General features: G+C 38.8%; 1 protein-coding gene across 3 annotated transcripts in view; it reads right to left on the bottom strand.

Moving 5' to 3' along the window:
- celsr3 (cadherin, EGF LAG seven-pass G-type receptor 3) overlaps window positions 1-18,211 on the bottom strand; it is a 107,017-nt gene that overhangs the window by 67,158 nt on the left and 21,648 nt on the right. For all 3 annotated transcript variants that reach the window (XM_008413213.3, XM_017305689.2, XM_008413214.3), the window contains exons 2-3: window positions 13,187-13,530; window positions 9,959-10,247 (exon numbers count right to left, since the gene is read on the bottom strand). In XM_008413213.3, coding sequence (XP_008411435.3) covers window positions 9,959-10,247; window positions 13,187-13,530 — 633 coding nt within the window. The remainder of the gene's footprint in view (window positions 1-9,958; window positions 10,248-13,186; window positions 13,531-18,211) is intronic.

Raw genomic sequence — 18,211 nt, 5'->3', positions numbered from 1 at the left:
GGTGGGTCTTTGTGCAATGCCAATTTATTCCTTTCAAATCTCGGGGCTTTGTTTGTAAAATCTGATGGCCTTCTTGAGAATGACTCGTCAGACTTGAAGAAACAAAAGCACAGAGGAAGAAGCATCTGGTCCGGGTTAAGTTAATATTATCGTTCAAAATCAGTTTCGGTAAAAGTATCATCTGGCACAACGCCTTGCAAAAATAACCATGCGCCCACAACCTGTCCACATTCTTGCCACCAGCAGGCATTCCAAGGTATTTTATGTGATTTTATGAGAGCACAACTGTAAGGTGAAAGGTAAGGGTCATGGGTCGTGCAAAAACTCTCTGTCCCGCTTCATCAGCACTTTGTAGAACTTTGTTTTATTTCAACTACAGCAACAGGTATTTTCTGGTGTGTCTCAAACAAGCTTTGCACATTCAGAAATTGAACAGAGCCTGCATGTAGGACAAAAAGTTTGATCACCGAACCTTCTTGCACGTATTTGCTGACTCGACTTATTGTGGAAACCTGCAAACAATGGCTTCCTTGACGCTCGTCTGCCCCCCCCCAAAAAAAAGCAGGACTGGAAAATGTCAGAAAAACAAGCAACTGGTATATTATTGTTTAAATATGACATTCATATTTTGCGATTCTCCTCCTCTTTCTTCATTGTCGTGTCTCTAGGCGTCTTTTCTGTGGCGCGTCAGCAAAAGCAAAGAGAGTTCATAACTGGAACATGAATGTATAACATTTAAAGCCCACAAAATATTCTTTGCAGATTAACATGGTTCTTATGTTGTGATTTGATTTGGTAACCAGTAGGGAAAAAAAAGCTAAAACCTTACGTAATTCTCCTCTTACTCTGCATTTTTGCACTACTTTGTGAAGATTTATCACATAAAAGTCCAAAGAAATACATTGTTTTTGGATGTATCATGACAAAAAAATGTGAAACGTGAAAGATAGACTGTGCAGTACATATTTGTGTTTTTTTATGGTAATACAAGGAAATTATGCTTTTCTTTGTTTTTATTTTTACATAACATTAATTTATATAGGTGTTTAGCACCAAAGTATACCAAGACTTTTTAGTCTATCCTTCATCCTTTTGGAAAACAGGAACACTGAAGATAACTTACTTTCTAATTTATTGGTACAGGAATAGCAAGGTTATGTGAATTTTCACAGACTCGATAAAGTTTTGATCTGTATTTTCCACTTTTAAAAGAAGCCAGAAATGCCCTGGAGGAGCCTGAACCTGCACCTCACAGCTCTCAGCGTTATCTTCCTAACACAAACCCTGCCTTCTTTTACTGTACTCACCAAACGCTTTTATTCATTTATCCCACTTAGTTCAGCAAATTATGCCCACTGCAGTAAAAAAAAAATTCCCATTCAACATGCATATTTTAAATAGTGCCTATTGTGTATTTAGATGCCCCTGTTTCCTCCAACTACTTGAAAAACGGATCGCTTTGGGAACTGATGGCACTCACTTAATTCTCTGCTGTCGGGTCTCAACGCACGAGAGACACAATCAGTCACTCGGTTAATGACCTTTATAATGAATGTCACTCGCTGAATCCATTCTATGCCATTATCTCTTTTCGTGCCTGGCTCTCCTGTCTTTGAACGGTTTTTATCTTCCCAACAACCCGCTGCCCTCATCTTCCTCTTCAGCCGTCGTCTCAAGCTGTTTGTTTCCATTTCTAACTCATCTCCCACTTTAAACATTTTATTCAAGCTGCTTTTCTTCTAAATTATCTTCTTTTTTCCTTCAACATGTAATCTTAACTCCCATTCTTGAAGCATCAGTCATTTCCTCGGCGTTTTATCTCAGCAGCGATTTCTTTTGCCGTCACTTTCATTGCATTTTCTCCCAGCTGTCCGACTCGCTTTACAACTAATTGAGTTTGCATTTGTTTTACTTTCTCTCCTCACGAATGGCTCTTAAAAAACGTCAGACTGTTGTGCCCTGCAAATCTTTAATAGGGTATTTGTACACTGAAAAACAGCACAAATACTGTGTAATAAACAAGGACCAGCTACTTATTCTTGTATTTAGACCACAACAAAATTTAAATAACTAATTATTGTTTCTCAAATGGTTTTCTTTCGAATTTTACAATCTTTGCTCAAATTCACAGAATAAAAAGGACAAAAAAAACAAATAAATAGAACATGGAAATAAATTCTTGCCTTATCAAAATAATTGATGTAAAACATCGATTTTTTTTGGAGTCCTAAGAGAGTTTCAGTGTGCTGCATAATTAGCTCCATAACCTTTACACCTGGCTCTGCGTCTGTGTTCATTCCTGCCTCTGGCTACTTTACATTCACATCTCCTCCAAAAATAATTTCAGAAATACATGATGCAAAATATTAGACTTGTTTCCAAAATCTGTGCACCATCCTTTCATATTTTTCTGTCTACTCATATTTTATAATTTTTTCTTTTTGTAATTGTTGACTGGTTGCTGTAATGCCAATAAAGGTATAGTTTTATTTTTCATTGATGGCCATTTTAGAATTGGCAACAATGTAAATTAAAGCAGATACTTTTTTCAGAACCTGCCCTCCTCATATGCCATGTAACCTTTGTGAGCTGCTTGTCTCACTTCCAGAACGAAAACTTTTGACTGACTCTACAGCATCTAACTGTGACAGAAGTATGAATAATCTTTGGCTTACATATACAAAAAAAATTGAAGTTTTTGTTATTCAAAGTAAAATATTAAAGAAAATCTCTTTCTGCTGCAAAGAGTTCAGGTGTGCACTCTGCTTTTGTGATGTGTTATTTTAAAGAAACTATTAAAACAATATATTTTGTGTCCATCTTTGATTTCCTGTCTCTTGTCATTTTGTCCAGCCTGGTTAAAGATCACAGTCTACCCTTTTTGTCTTTTTCTCCATTTATAAATCCTTCTCTTCCCACGTCGCTTCCTGTCTTGACTTTTAAACCCGGCCCATTTATAAATGATAAAAAGTAGCATTTGCTTATTTCAAGCATTTTTCTTCTCGAGCCTCATCCGGTTAATGTACTCTCTGTGTGGGATCCGTCTCCTCTCCCTATCGGCAGGATTAGATTTCTCAGTCTAACATGCATATCTACTTTATCACACCCAAAACTAATCTGATCTCTGCCTACCGCATTTCTTCTCCAGCTTGCTCTGTGCTGCTAACTCCTATGTTGTGCTTCTACCTCCCCTGGTGTAAAAATACAAATTGCTTCTGCAGAACCAACAGATTTAATTTCTGTCTCTGTCCTCTCTTCTCGCCGTTCACCAGTTTATCCTTTCACAAACTAATTTAGTGCGGATCCTCGCTTCCGTCTCCCTGACTTGCGTCTCCCTTGCATCTCATGAATTTTTTCTTTGTATCGTTCAGCTCTGTGAGGCGTTGCCCCCTGTGTTACAGCGAGTGTAATCACATATCTGCCCTTTCTGTCAGCTTTTATCTCCACCTGTAAGGTTCATTGTCTGCTGGGAACTTCCTGAAACCACCGACTACTTTCAGAGCTAATAAACGGTGCACTGCTGTTTATGTCAGAGATGCAGAATATGCATTTTTATTTTAGATAAATGCTACTTCTGTTATGAATAAAAACCAAAATATTCTTGTTTTCTACGTTTTCGTAAGTTACCGTAACCTCATACATCACAATGTATGATAAGATTTTTGCACAGTGAGCCAGTAGGTTCTCTAAAGATATCACTCAAGGCAAAAATCAATAAATCAATTAAATATAGAAACGTCTCACATATTTACAGGATGTCCCATCATATAGAACAGTTTATGGAAAGATTGATGGCTGGAAAAGTAACGAGAAATTTCTTGGAGTGCAAATATCATTAGATTTTGGAGCCAGATAACTCCTCTAACACAAAACGAACTTATTACAACACGTCTCTAAAATAAAAAAGTGCTATGAGCCATCTGGACCACCAGAGCACAGCGAGAACACTAAAAAGAAGCAGTTGTTGTTAACAAGAAAAAACACTTTCTAATGGAAATATAACTCAAATCAATGTTACTTATTGGCAACACAGAAAGTGATGGAGTGAGCACTTTTACTTTCACTATAGATTCTCTATGCAGGAAATGTGTGTGAGTAAAGAGAGAGGACTTCTCCTCATCCAGCTTCTCTATTCAGAATACTTTTATTTATTTATTTATTTATTATTATTATTATTTTTATTTTTTTTTGCCTCCAGTGAATATGAAGCAATTGTAAAGTTGGCTTCCAAGAAACAACCCAAAGCTGAAGGACAGGAACATAACGCAGTTCATGCCAAATCGAAAACAAAAAGCTCCACTGTGGATGTTATTAGGGAAATATGCTCTGTTTTAGTGATGCTTGGGCTTTTTGTGTTTCTTTTTTTTTTTGTAAAACATATTGGCTGATCTCAGCAGATAGCGCCATTATAAATTAAATCAAAACAGTTTTCTATAAATGGTCCTCCTACACATTTACCCGTTGTAATTAATGGCAGCGACCAATTGTTATCTGAAGATGGTTAATTATTGCAGCTGCTTTTTGAATTTTACGTCAGAACTTTAGCTTCCCTTGTGTAGGATGAACTTGAAGAGGATTTTTGGGGCTTACAGCAAGTGTAAAAATGTAAAAGCTGACAGTCACATTATTACAAGGTTTACATGTTACAATTTTACAAAACTGAGATTTTCAGCTGCTTCTCTTCACTGCTGCTCTTACACTGTAATTAAAAGAAGTTATGGGAGCTGGAAAGCATCTTGCATATCAGAGCAGATACGCTGAGCAGAACCTGAACAGACGATGTGTCTGCCTGATAGCAGCTAGAGCTTTAGTTTTATTCAGTCATAGTTTATCACAAGGAGATTATTTTCCATTTTTGGAAGTTTCTGTAGACATGCAGTCTAGACTCCCAACAAAGAGGATTCATTTTTAACTGAACCTAACATTTTTGTAATTCAAACCAAGCTTATGCTCCAATACCAAACCCTAAGCCTGTATCAACATCAACAACAGCCCTTATGTTTAATATCTTTACATTTGACAAGCACATTTTGATTGTACAGGAAGCGTATCTGACGATGGTCATGAATGTATTCGACTAAGTGGAAGGTTAGAAACCAACTTTTCGACCAGTTTTGCTCTTTGGCCAGCAGACATCCTCTGAGGTTTGGACTCACTAATATAAAACACCACAGCAGCTGTTTCATTCCCAGTTTAGATTAATTATTTAAGAAGGCAGATGTCAGGTCACGAGAAATTTGCAGGCGCTTAAGAGCTGATTTTTTTTTCTTTTCCAAAGACTCAGTCAGTGAGTGTATTTCTCTTTTGTTTCCTTATAACATCAGACTTTTCTGTAAAATCAGATGAGCCCATTTTGACCTAGTTTGGAATAATGTAGAACATGACATTGTCAGGTTTTATTGTTATTTTTGATATTTAAAACCAAAATGAAATTCATTTCAAAAATATGTTTCCATGCAGATACGTTACTCCGGTGTAGATGCTGATGCTCCTACAGAGCCGCTGCCAGAAAACGTTGAGTTGCTCAGACGAGCTGTAGTAGAATGAGTTTAGGATGCCTGCACTGCCACTGTATTGGTAAATCACATAACACAGAATTTAGTCATTTTATCAGTGAGGACACTGAACCTTAACCAATCAGATGGGAACATAAACAGGAAATGGAACAGATTTGCCACTACTGACAGGTTTGAAGACAATCATCATTCTCACCGTTTGCCTCCGAATCCTCATTAAAGGCTCAGGTTAACCCATTTGTAATTCAAATGTGACTTGTTCCAGAATGTCAAAATCTACCAAAAATCGCTCATCCTGTATTGTTTCTACTAATCCCTGATGAACAGTTTAAGGCTTGTGTCTCAGAGAAGCAAAACCTTGCGTTATGTGAAATCAAACATTGCAGATCTATATTTTATTACCCATTTGGGTTTTTGTTGCCTTCATAGAAATGGTGGCATCTTTAAGCTTGGCACAAATAGATGAAGAAACTGTTAATGATTAGGTGAGTTTTCCCTCAATGTGGATAAAAAAACTTTTAAATAGGTGGCATTATTGCCCAACAATATGCGTCTATAAGTGACCGCAACGAAAAGACCTGAACATAGTTAAAGCTCTGACACAACAGCAATACATCTACGGGCTTTTAAGCCTGGATTGATGCTTGTTGAGGTTTACATACATTAAAGTTTTATTTAATTCCTTGCTCACCTCTGGGGATCCAACTGGGGATATTTCAGAGAGTAAATTACAATAAACCATCTAAATATCTCTTTTAAAGGGTTAAATTCTGACTAAGTTAAGGCTAAATGTGTTTTGTTGTCACCCTGATTGATTATTTTTTGTCTGACTTTTGTATTTTGTGCCTTGTGTTTTTGAGTTATTTTTGTGTGAAAGTTGATAATTATTCTACATTTCTAATCTCCCCAGTTTCTTAGACTTGTTCCCTGCTGTTTCCAGTCCCTTGGTCTCTGCATTTGGGTATTCATCAAAATTAAAACGTCACCGCCACATCTTGCTTTCCCACAAGATGAGAAAACAATTTTTTAGATTTTCTTTGAAGTTAGGTGTAGGTGTAGGCTCTACACTAATCTCTTTTCAGAGCTTGTGTGCTGCAAAGGGACACCTGCGCAGTTGTTCACCATCAAACCTGACTCAGATCTGATGCCGACTTCTGTTTCTGACTGAAAAAATAAAAATAAAGATACGACTCCCTCTGTGGAAAACCAAGGTTTCCAAGTGTTGATGAAAACCCCGGGCAAGCTCAGTTCCTGCCTGTGAGAGCGATCCATAGAGTTTCAGGGAAAAAACCGAATCAAAGAAAGGATAAGAGGGGGAAGGGGTAACGGCGGGGCCGGACGGAAAACCGAAAGAAACACAGAGCAAACAAGGTTAGTAGATGTCTGGAGATTTCTAGGAGTTGCAGAATCAATTCGTCCCTGACTATTCCTCGTCATCCCTCTTTCTTTTTCCTTCTGTTTGCCCCGGGGCGGTGAGGAGACGCTACAACTCCCGACACCTACGCAGGAAGAGCTCAGCAACAACAGACCGGGCTGATTTCCCTTGTTCTTGCTCACCCCTCTTCATCCATTTCCCCCGGAAGCTTCACCTCTTTATTATTCTCACTCAGTCCATCCGTCTCCCTCCATCCACAACTAAAACCGTTGTCATACTCCACCCTCTCCTTTCAAGCCGACTCCATTAATTCTCAATTTTTCTTGTTAAGTTTTTGCAAAACATTTTTTTTTTCTTTTTAATATTTATCACTTTATTTTGCAATTATTCTATCCCCTCTGTCTTTATTTGTTAGACTTAAATCTTTTTTAAATAATTAACAAATCATAGTTTAGGATTTGGGAAACACCCAAAAGTTAAAAGGTTTTTTTACTTGCAGCAGGAAGTGACATGTTATGCCATAAATTCAACATCATGTCACTTCCTTCTCCAATAAAACACAGTGGAAAAAAAAACAAAAAAACTTGACCTTAGTGTTGCAGCGTTTCAATGTATTGCTAGTTGCGTTTAGCTTGGTTTCAGAGCATTAACTGGGAAATCCCACTGGTTCCCGTCAATCCCAGCTCCAAGCTCCAACTTCCATCAAATTATTTCCATTCACTGTCATAAAATCTACCACTTTAAAACATTCCCACATCTCTTCGTGACTCATCGTTTTTAAGTCGCTGCCCGTCTCATTTTAACTGAACTCACATTACCGGTCCAGAGGAGCTCCGGTCTGGAAATCTGAATCCTGTCTGGTAATGTTTTGGTGGGATCCGCCCACACACAGACCAAACTTTTTACCGCATTTCTTACCCGGTAAATAACTTTTCTCTCCTAAATCCGATTATCTGAAATGATCTCCACCTCTTTCCTATTTTCCCTAATAAAGATTTTATTACTTCTTCTCCCTCATGTTCCCGTCAGCTCTACTTCTCGGATTTCTCTCCATCCTATAAGCTTTCCTGGGCTCCTTCATCTCTCTTTCACTTTGTCACTACACTTCTCTTTCTGCTCTCCTCATTTCTTATCTCTCTGCTCATCTCTTCCCCTCCCTCTGTCTCGGTGGGAGGCTGGAAAACGCTCCGTCTCGCTCATGAAAGAGAAGTGCCGCTTCCTTCTTCCAGCTCTCTTTTGACTCGAAATAAAAAGAAATGTAAAATATCCCCCAGACTCACATATAGTCGCACACAACCTATACTCCATACTCTTTTATATCAAGTCAATGGCTGAGGCAATATAAAGGGACAGAGAAGAGGGATGATGTCTTGAAAAGAGTTTGGTGTATTGGGCAAGGTAAGAAAAGATGCAACAGCTTTTGTGTCTGGGTTAGAGCAGGCGAGAAGATGACAAATTAAAAAATAGCAACTGCCTCTCTGCGTGTGTGTGTGTCTGCGTGTGAATGCCTGTGTGTTACAGACGAACTAACAGGTAGTTCGGGAGGAGGAATGGCTCCCGTGAGGCTGAGTGTGTGTGTGTGTGTTTTCATGTTGTTCGGCTCAACATGACAAAAGAGAGAAAACGGAGTGGATCAGAAAAGAAGTCAGTGTGGGACAAGAACAAAGAATCCCTGACAGTCTGCGTTACTTTACCAGAGCACACTTAAAGACTTAAAACAAAAACAGACGGATGCACTGCCTGCTCTTTATTTTCATCGTGTCTTCAGCTTCTACATCAATAATGTGGGAGCAAACATTGGTTGGTTTCTACCTCTAATGTCTATGTATTTTTTTTATTAAATCAAGTAATTCAAATGCCTTCAAGTTTTCAAACATTTATGTCAGGGTTAGTATATTGAGAAAGAATATAAAAAAATGTACCTTTGGTTTTGGGTAAAAAAAAAAAAAAAAAACAGTTAAAAAAATTAAAGAAAAAAATTATAAAATTAATTGCAAAAGTTTGATTGTGATTTTTTTTTTCATTCACACAGAACTAAACTCTGTGCTGAAACACCCACAAACAACCAACATGATATTGGAGCTAAGTGTATTTCAGCTCGTTGCAAAGAAGCAACAAAGTTTTTGATGCCATTAAAAAGATCCTGTTAATATTCTTGGAGTGCAAAATAGACCCTCAGAATGCTACTGCCACCTCCGTGCTTCACAGTTGAGCTGAATCTTTGACTCTTTGACTGACAGCTGCAAATACGTTATGCTTTAATGTATTCATTATTTAAACTTTGGCTTCCTTCTTAGTTTCTGCTTTCTTTGTCCATATTGATTGTGCCTTTCATCTGAGCGATACAGTTTGGGAAAAAATGTGAACAGAACTTTGTGCTTCAACAATAAATCCAATTTGTAATTTAATTGGAAGATATTTTCCCTGAAAAGTCTGGTGTGTTCCGAGATACCAACCTATTCAATGAAGCTCTCCCTATTCTGACAAGAAGACTGGTCAAATATGCAGCCGAAATGGTACGAGGGACAATAAGAGTGTTTTTATTATTTATGGGATTAGGTATAGCTGAAAATCAGCCCACGCTCAAAAAATAAGGGTCACTAAATCACTAAAAGGCCAAAATTATATTATGTCATTCATACACATGATGGTCTGTACAAAAAGTTCACTGGAACTAAACATGCTAAATATGACCAGTTATATGGTTCTGGTTACAATGACCTTCAATGTTTATACGCATTGAGCCTTGATTTTCACTACTGCTGCTGCAACCCAATGAAGGTCCAGTTTATAGCCAAGTTCACACATCCTTTATAGAGTCCGATGTTTCATTGTAGCAACCAGTTAATACAAACCATGTAGGTTGGGGAGTGCATGGAAAATCGGAGGCGGTACAGCATGTTCTGCCAACCAGAGCAGTCAGAACCAACACATGGATATTATAAAGGTTCAATACCAGGAGAGAAATCTGAAATCGCTCACATTTCAGAGTTTTCTATATCACAGATCAAGCTGTGCCTGCAACTCTTTCTTTGCCCTCATCCACGACTCTCTCCATCCCACTCACCGGTGTAGTCTTCACGGCAGATGCAGGTGTAGCCTCCCTCTCTGCGGGCACACACTCCTCCATTCAGGCAGGGGTTGGAGTAGCACAGGTTGATCTCCGTCTCGCAGTAATCGCCCGTGAAGCCCACCGGGCACCGGCACCGCAAGCCAGCAATGGGATGGATCGGGCGGAACAAGATGGAAGGCGACGAGATGAACGGCGCCGAACTATTGAAGCGCAGCACTGAGATGCACTTCATGTAGTTCTGGCAGGGCTCTCGCAAACACACGTTGTCATCGAATGGGAGAACCTTGAACAATGGAAGCGGAGAGAGGAAAGAGAAAGGTACTTGAGGAGAACAATCCATCCAATGATGGTCCACAGACCATCATTGCTCGGTATGCTAGTTGCTTTCATCCCAATGTGTCAGATGCCTCTGTTAGCTGTGTCGCTGTAGATATTCACCGTCAGCGGGATCAGGCCTCTGCACAGTTCATGTTCTCCCTTCCAGCTTTTCAGTTGTTATCTGAACTTTACAATTAAACCAGAACCGGCCGACCTCCATCTAGCTCAGACTTCGGCCAGCTTTGCATAAGCGGGAGCAGAGTTTGATGGAAACTTTAATGGCTCTTTTAATGGATATTCCTATGAGTCATAAAAAGCAGTGATAGAAAAATTAATACTCTTCCCTTGTGAAGCCGAATCAATAAAATAAAGCATGTTCCATTACAAACCAAGACCTTCAGCCAGAACCCCAATCACCGCTCAGCACTTTCTGTAAGTAACAATGTACATGATGTGTCGATGTAAAAAAGACTCTCGGATGGATGGATGGATGGATGGATGGATGGATGGATGGATGGATGGATGGATGGATGGATGGATGGATGGATGGATGGATGGATGGATGGATGGATGGATGGATGGATGGATGGATGGATGGATGGATGGATGGATGGATGGATGGATGGATGGATCTCAGAGTCTGGCTCATCAACTTTCCATGTATTTCTAATGTTTTCTAAAAGTTTATCAATTAAAACCATTTTATCTTGTCAAAATAAATCTCATGATTAATTTGATTACTCTAAATCTCCTTAGTGCATGATCCATACTCTACTGGATCCTCAGCTGCATCTGTACCTGCTCCTGTGTTGGTGAGGATGAGTGTTTGCAGTTCTTCATCGTCACTGTGTTTGTATGGAATAATGCGCCACGTGTCATTGAGAAATTTTCACTGCCACTTGGTTTTTTATCCAGATGTTGGTTATTTATGTTGAATGTCTCTCTGTCCTGAGACACTTTTGATCGTGTCCTCTGCCTGTCCTGTTTTCTGCAAATCTGTGATCACTTCCTGTCTTTCATGTGCAAATATCTTCAGTATCTAAGGACAGATTTGCTCTCCATGGAGAGCCTTTACTCTTTGATGTTGGGTTTGAAGCTGAATCTCCACTTGTGCACTTTAAATTGCCAAATGATTTGTTTTTGATGTACACTTTTAAATTGTAAACGTTATTTGTTCTTTTTTTATTCTTTTCTAAAAACAAAAGTATTAGATTAAGATGGATGGCATTAGCACCTCTCCATAAAATTCCTTCACTACATATTAGAAATATTATGCCGGGAATTCAATGGTATGAGGAGACCTTTAAGTAGCCTGTCACTAAACTGTGTAAGATCAAATAATTTCCAGAAACCGACCATCTTTTTCCTCATCAGATCTGGTAAATTAAATAAAAAATCAACTTGAATTCTTAAACTCAAAGTTCTTCTTTCTTACCCATGAATTGGCAGCCATACACAATTCACAATGCATCTCTTCATTTCACTTTAGAAATGTTCTTCCCTGCAGATTTCACACGTTCACATGTTCAGATCTGTGTTGGTTTTTTTTTGTTTTTTTCGGTTCTGTGTGCACAGAATTGCTCAGGGCTGTGTACACGTGTAGATAACTGATGCCCAGTGTTGTGTGCAGGTATGTGGATTTCATGCATGGTGACATATGGTGGTGTTATTTGTGTAGTCTTGCGTGAAGCCATATGGCTGCTGTGTGATTAGCATCTGGCTCGTGTTACTGTCAGTTCATGTCAGATATTCCTGAGATCCCTCTTGGTAAGTCAAGAGAAATCTGAACTATTTGAGTTAGGTGCTGTAACAAACATTCGTTCTTCTCGACAAATGAGTAGATCATCTCCATTAAAGCATGTCAGCACATGAAAGCATTAAGAGCTCTACGACTTCCTGGTAGAGAGCTGTGCTAACTTTGGACGTGATGAACGAGAAACTTGGATGACGTGCATCTGCATTCTACCTCCAAATTCTTGACCCTTAACTTCCAAAAGAAATGTACGTGTCACCTTCTCCTGAAAACAGTATTTTTGTCTCCTTTGACATTGATCCCAATGCTGTCTCTGATTCAGGAGAGACCTAATACAAGTAACACCACAGGAACATGGCTTTATTTACAATTTTCTCAAGGCTACACGTATCCCTGTGGTGCCGTATTTTCCTTCTCTCCACTCTACCTTTGGTCCCTCCTTGTGGATAATGACAATGGCTGTCTATTTGGGCAGTTGTCAAATCAACCATTTTCCTTGCATTTCTGTATTGAAAATATTTTTTTATTGGGGTAATGTAAAATTCAGAATTTTTGCAAGCCATAATCATAATAATGAACAGAAATAAACAAATAAATGTGCAATTATACATGTAGCAGGTTGAGGTTCACATTTTCAACTGAATTACTGAAATCCCTTAACTTTTCGGTTCTTTTTTTTTTATTGTGGTGGAGCTGCATATTTGTGTTGTTTGATTGGTAAAGTTTCTGCTTATTAGGTTCTATTTATTTCTATTTAAGTCAAAGACATTTCACTAATACCTAAAGAAAGAAAGTCAATCTGTACAAAAGGGCATGATTGTCTCCTTTAAATGTATATTTGTGAATCTAAAAATAACTACGAAATTGGTAAAAAAAAAATATATATATATATATATATGGTTAGTAATAAACTTTTATCAACCTTTTCCTTTTTGAGATAAGCTTTATTTTGTTGTAAATATATATTTGTAATCATGCTCAAGTAAGACACTAAGTATTGTTCAAGATAAAAAATATATAAATTTGTTGTTCAGTAAAATGGCTACACAATGGCACTTCGGGTTGAATAAGGACACAGGACTAAGTGAAGCAGCTACTTGCCTGTTGGCTATGCATGAGCATCTCTGTGTCGTGTCTTAATGTAAACAAACCTCCATCTGCGTCAGCGACGTCAGTCTGGGCCTGTTCAAATACAGCTGCTCCTCCAGCGTCTCGGAGGGGAAGAAATGGCCGCCCGGCAACGCGGCAGAGAAGCTGACGTTCAGAATGCGTCCCGGTGTCGCGTCCAAGTCCGGCTGGATGTTGAAGATGAAAACGTCCTCGACGGGCACAGAGAGAACCGCGGACACACCCTCCAGGAAGTTACCGAGCAGCGGGGAGAGGAAGTGCCCCTGGGACATGTTCTGCAGGCGGACGGTGACGCTGCTTCCCAGCATGTCCTCTGTGATGATGAGGACACGCAGGACACACTGGGCTGAGATGCTGTGGACGCCGTCTGAAAAGTGAAGAGTCAAGAGGGGAAAATTGTTGGTGTGAATGCAAATCTGTTTTTTTTTTTGTTTTTTGTTTTTTCAGAGCGTCTGTTGGCTGCTGGCATATTTTAAAACATGCAGCTAAGACCCAAATGCTGTTTAATAAAGATAATCAAACAAAATAAAACATATATCACATAAATATTTATTAAAAAATACATATAAGCATCAATAAAAAAAAAACTAAAATGTTCACATAAAATAAGATTTAAAATACGTGCACAGAGAAACACAATACTACTGGAATTAAATACCAATAAACAACATGTTTGTTTTTTTTCATAATTCCAATCTTTCTAAAGTACAGGCAGTCTTTATTTTAATCAACTTGTTCCTCAAATTGGTGAAACAGTTGCCTCCGTTATTGTTTGGTTTTGCAAAAAAAAAAAAAAAGACATTAAACAGTTAAAATTGCAATAAACTGGTTTTGAATGTACTTGAGTAAATATATTTGGGCAACATCTAAAGTGATGAATACCACATGAAATAATAGCTGCAGCTAAATTACATGTATTAATGTGGTCTAAAAACCCTCCTGTGTGTTTTGTGTGACCTAATCCAGGACAGCAATGAGAAAAGAAAAACAGACAGAGAGAAATGAAAGAGCAACAGACACGAAATATGCAGTGACTGTAATACAATAAAACAATTGCTCACTGCGTACTCCACTTGTGTATGATCATAAATTACAGATACATACATTCATGGTAAGAGAGGCTGCCAGCAAATTAAATATTCGGGTAATGGCTGCTGTTTTTAAAGAACTACATTAGCCACAAAACCCTCAATAAGCCCATTTTAATTAAACTGTCAAGATAAATCAAATGTGATTGACTTTTTGCATCTATTTTCACCAGAGCAAATTTATATTTAATCTTCTTGAATCTGTTTATTCAAGTAAGAATAACTTTGAGAAAAGTTGCATTTATGGGTCATATATAATTAAAATAGTAAGAAATCAAATACAGTGACTGCTTTTGGAGAAGTAAACGGGCAGGGAGAAACGTATCCTTCTGAACGATCCCATTTGTCACGTGAGGAAACGTTTCTATGCTGTGGGTGTTACAATAAAATCATCCAACTTCCAACCTTTGGCTTCATGCAATGTCTACAGCAGTCAGAATCAAAATGTTTCTGATTTTTAATGACAGCTTCAGATGTCACTGCTGGTAAATCTTTATCTCAAATTTCAGATGTGGTGAATAAGAATCCACAGAGCTTTTAAGAAAATGGACAATTCCAGAACCATCAATGTAAACATGAAATTAATCAATTTCACATCACAGCATAAATATACTGTATTAAATATTGTTGCGAGTGTTGGAAATACTGTTGTAAATACACTCCGCGAAAGTTTTAATAAGTCACAAAGATGCACAAAACAATTATTTCTCATTACTTCCAACACCAGTCGCGCTCCTTTAGTTAGAAACGGTTCATCATTGACCTAAAGCTACTTCATCCACAACCTGTGTTTCATCATCAATACAGAATACACAGCAGGCTGCAGCTCTGAGTGTCTGTAAAGCAATCCACTGTGACAAAGGGGTCGCACCGACTGGAGGAGGTAATTTCTAACAGTGCGGTGGTGACTTGGTGTTAAAGTCAAACAAATAAAAGGCAGTAAATCTTGAATGAATGAGGAATGCGGCAATATAAGAAAAAAGGCCCTGAAGCAGGAAAACATACTACTGTGATGAAGGAAAGAGAGGAACATGGCAGAAATTGATGGAGGGTGAGGGGCAGAGGAAGAGACGGACACAGAGGATCAGGAGGACAGAGAGGCAGCGGAGGATGAAGGACAGCAAATGAGGTTTATTAAAAAACCAGGAAGAGGGAAAAGCACGCAACGGTGAAGGAGCGGAGAAAAAAAAGAGTGCTTTTAAAAAAATAATAAAAGACATACTTGTCAATATATGAAGAATAAAGAAACCAAATACTTGTTTGAATATTTTTGTCAATTACTATGGACTGAAACTGTGCAAACAAAGGCGGGAAAGGAGAGATTAAACAAAAAAAATACAAATATATATATATATACAAATAAAACCACTGGTCAGAATCACTGAAACAGGAGGAAGAAATGGAGGGAGGATGGGAGAAATAACACAGGAGTACAAAAGTGGGGGGTTGGGTTCGGTGGCAGCTGGTTTGATTACTGGATTACAAGGAGCCTCACTGCCTGCTGACCCCCAACACACACACACGCACACGCACACACACGTTCAAAACCAAATGGCCTTCATAATACATTTACAGCAGGAGGAAGAGCAACTCTACAATATAGACACCCACACGTAACAGACATGTTTATTCTGCTCATGTTAAATGGCCCAAATTATTTATTACTAGGCTGAATCCAAAAGCAAACAAAATCCAGTAATTGATTCTGATCCTTCTCTGTCATTAAAATGATCTTAGGATCCGTGACAAAAGCTGGGATAATCAGCTGGGATAAGCACCCGATCACGTCATTAAATACACTGTTAAATGCACAGTTCAGCCTGGAAGTGGTTACTAAACTCTGGTTTTACATCATATAACTGAGTTCCTATGAGAGGAGGTGCGTCACTTTTATTCAGGTAGAGCCATTTTAAAACTGGAGCTAACAAACTATGACTGGCTCATCTGTAAGGCAGCCGATTGCAGGCTTGTTACTAAGCAGATCTCTTGATTCAATGATAAAAGCTGATGTCATGTTGTTAGACTCCCAATGTTACATTATAAGAGGCAAAACTGTATGATATTCTTTGTAGCAAGCACTCAAAATATGTGGTGCTTGCTACAAAGCACCACATACTTTGTTTATTCTATATTTTTGCTTCAGTTTATGACTCAAATAGAAATGTTTGTATTAGCTTTTTAAAAAATGTGGTATTTTCAGTGAAGCTTTTCCCCCAAAAAACAAAAAATGATTCTTCCCACAGACACTCCAGGGCCTTGATGTGTTTTTTGTTTTTTTTTTTTACTTTGCCAGGCTGTTTTATGCACAGTAAGCATGGTAGCCTTCTGCAGTCCATGTGCTTGTTTTCAGACAAACAAAAAAAAAAGCAATCCCACTGCCAGACAAAGAGGAAATGTTCATCTGAGTCACAGCCTCACGGGAATCCTCTTTCAGAGGCTCGCTGCAGATACGTGGGGCGTTCAAGCGGCAAATTTTGACAAATCAACGGCATCAGGTCTCCTGGTGGTTTCCAGGGCAGCATTGTGATGCAGTTGGTATCACCGTTCCCAAGCAGCAACGCAGTCCAATCCCAACGTGGTTTCTTCCTACAAAGAGCTTGTGTATTCTCCTATTTTCTCATGTTAGTTGGTCTCTTTAAATTGCTTGTATGTGTGTGAGTGTGCAGGCACAGTTGGTTGCTCTGTGTTGCTGATGGACTGTTGATTTGTCCAGGTTGTACCCTGCCTCCGGCCCAATGACCGCTGCAGATAGGGACCAGCTCCCCGCCTCACCACCCAGCGACTCCGCCAGGATAAACAGGTTCAGACGACAAATGACTGGATGGTGACTTCTAAATTCAGGGAGATTTTATCAGACTTCAGAGCATTTTATGCCCTCGAGCTGCAATTCTAGCCTCTGACTGTAAACTAGATATACTGTACATCTGTTTCACGCCAAAACTCAGTGGAGTCTCATCTTTGGATTTTATTAGATTTTTGTTTATTGGACTGATTTTAGTTTTGCTAACCCTTTTTCAGCCAGTCAAAACCATTACTGTGTGAAGTCTTCTTTTTGCTTTACCTCCATGTCTTTTCTAGTCATGATTATTAATGAATTAGTGATTACCAGAGCCAGCATGTAGATTGGCATGAGATGTTATAGTTAGGTGCTCTCCGCTCGACCACAGATATCGAGTAAAACAGACATTTTCTTCAACATTTCCAGCTGCTGTAAACATGCAAATTGAGTTTTCCCCGTGAGGAAAACAGATTTTTTTTTTTTTGTGGCACACAAGTGAGGACAGGATCTCAGGAGACAATTCAAAATGTTGACCTGGAGGCCTATATTGTAACGTCTATTACCATTTTAATGTTTCTCCCCCTGACCTGACATCCGTCTCACTTTCTCCTGACACTATGTCTAATAAATGCTAAATGCGTATGAACTGTAAGAAGTTAAAACAGGCCAAACAGGCTAAGGGAGAATATTGCTTGACCCTGCTACGGTTTTTGTGGGGTTTTTTCGGTTTTTTTCGGTTTTGGTGTTGTTAGTGTAGACGTGATCGCCACCTGCTGGCACGGCATACGTACCACATTTGACTGCAACCCCAAAGACAGAATAGACACAGACTTTATTCACTGAGGAAAAAAATATCAGCTCCAAAAAGATGAAGCAGTGTCGGCGGAATCTTTCTATGCCATTCTTTAGTTACCTACGATCAAATCTTGTCAAATAAAATCTGTTTGAAAAATCATGTTGTGTTCAACATTTTGTTTGAGCTTTTAGACATTTGTTCAGTTCTGTTGCTGTCTGCTTTCAAGTCTTTTTCACAGCTATCTTTTCAGTTGCAGTAAAGCTAATCTGAGCAGCTGACATTAGCACAGGAACTTTCACACAAACCAGTTTGGAGGCCTGAGAATGAGGAGTAAAACCACCACAGGGCTGTTACAAGGTTTTGTGCCATGAGATCTTATGAAATT

This window comes from Poecilia reticulata, chromosome 7 (genome assembly GCF_904066995.2).
Source record: "Poecilia reticulata chromosome 7, P_reticulata-male-v2, whole genome shotgun sequence".
NCBI lineage: Eukaryota > Metazoa > Chordata > Actinopteri > Cyprinodontiformes > Poeciliidae > Poecilia > Poecilia reticulata.
The sequence above is the reverse complement of the archived record's forward strand: the minus strand, read 5'-3'. Positions and strand labels throughout refer to the sequence as shown.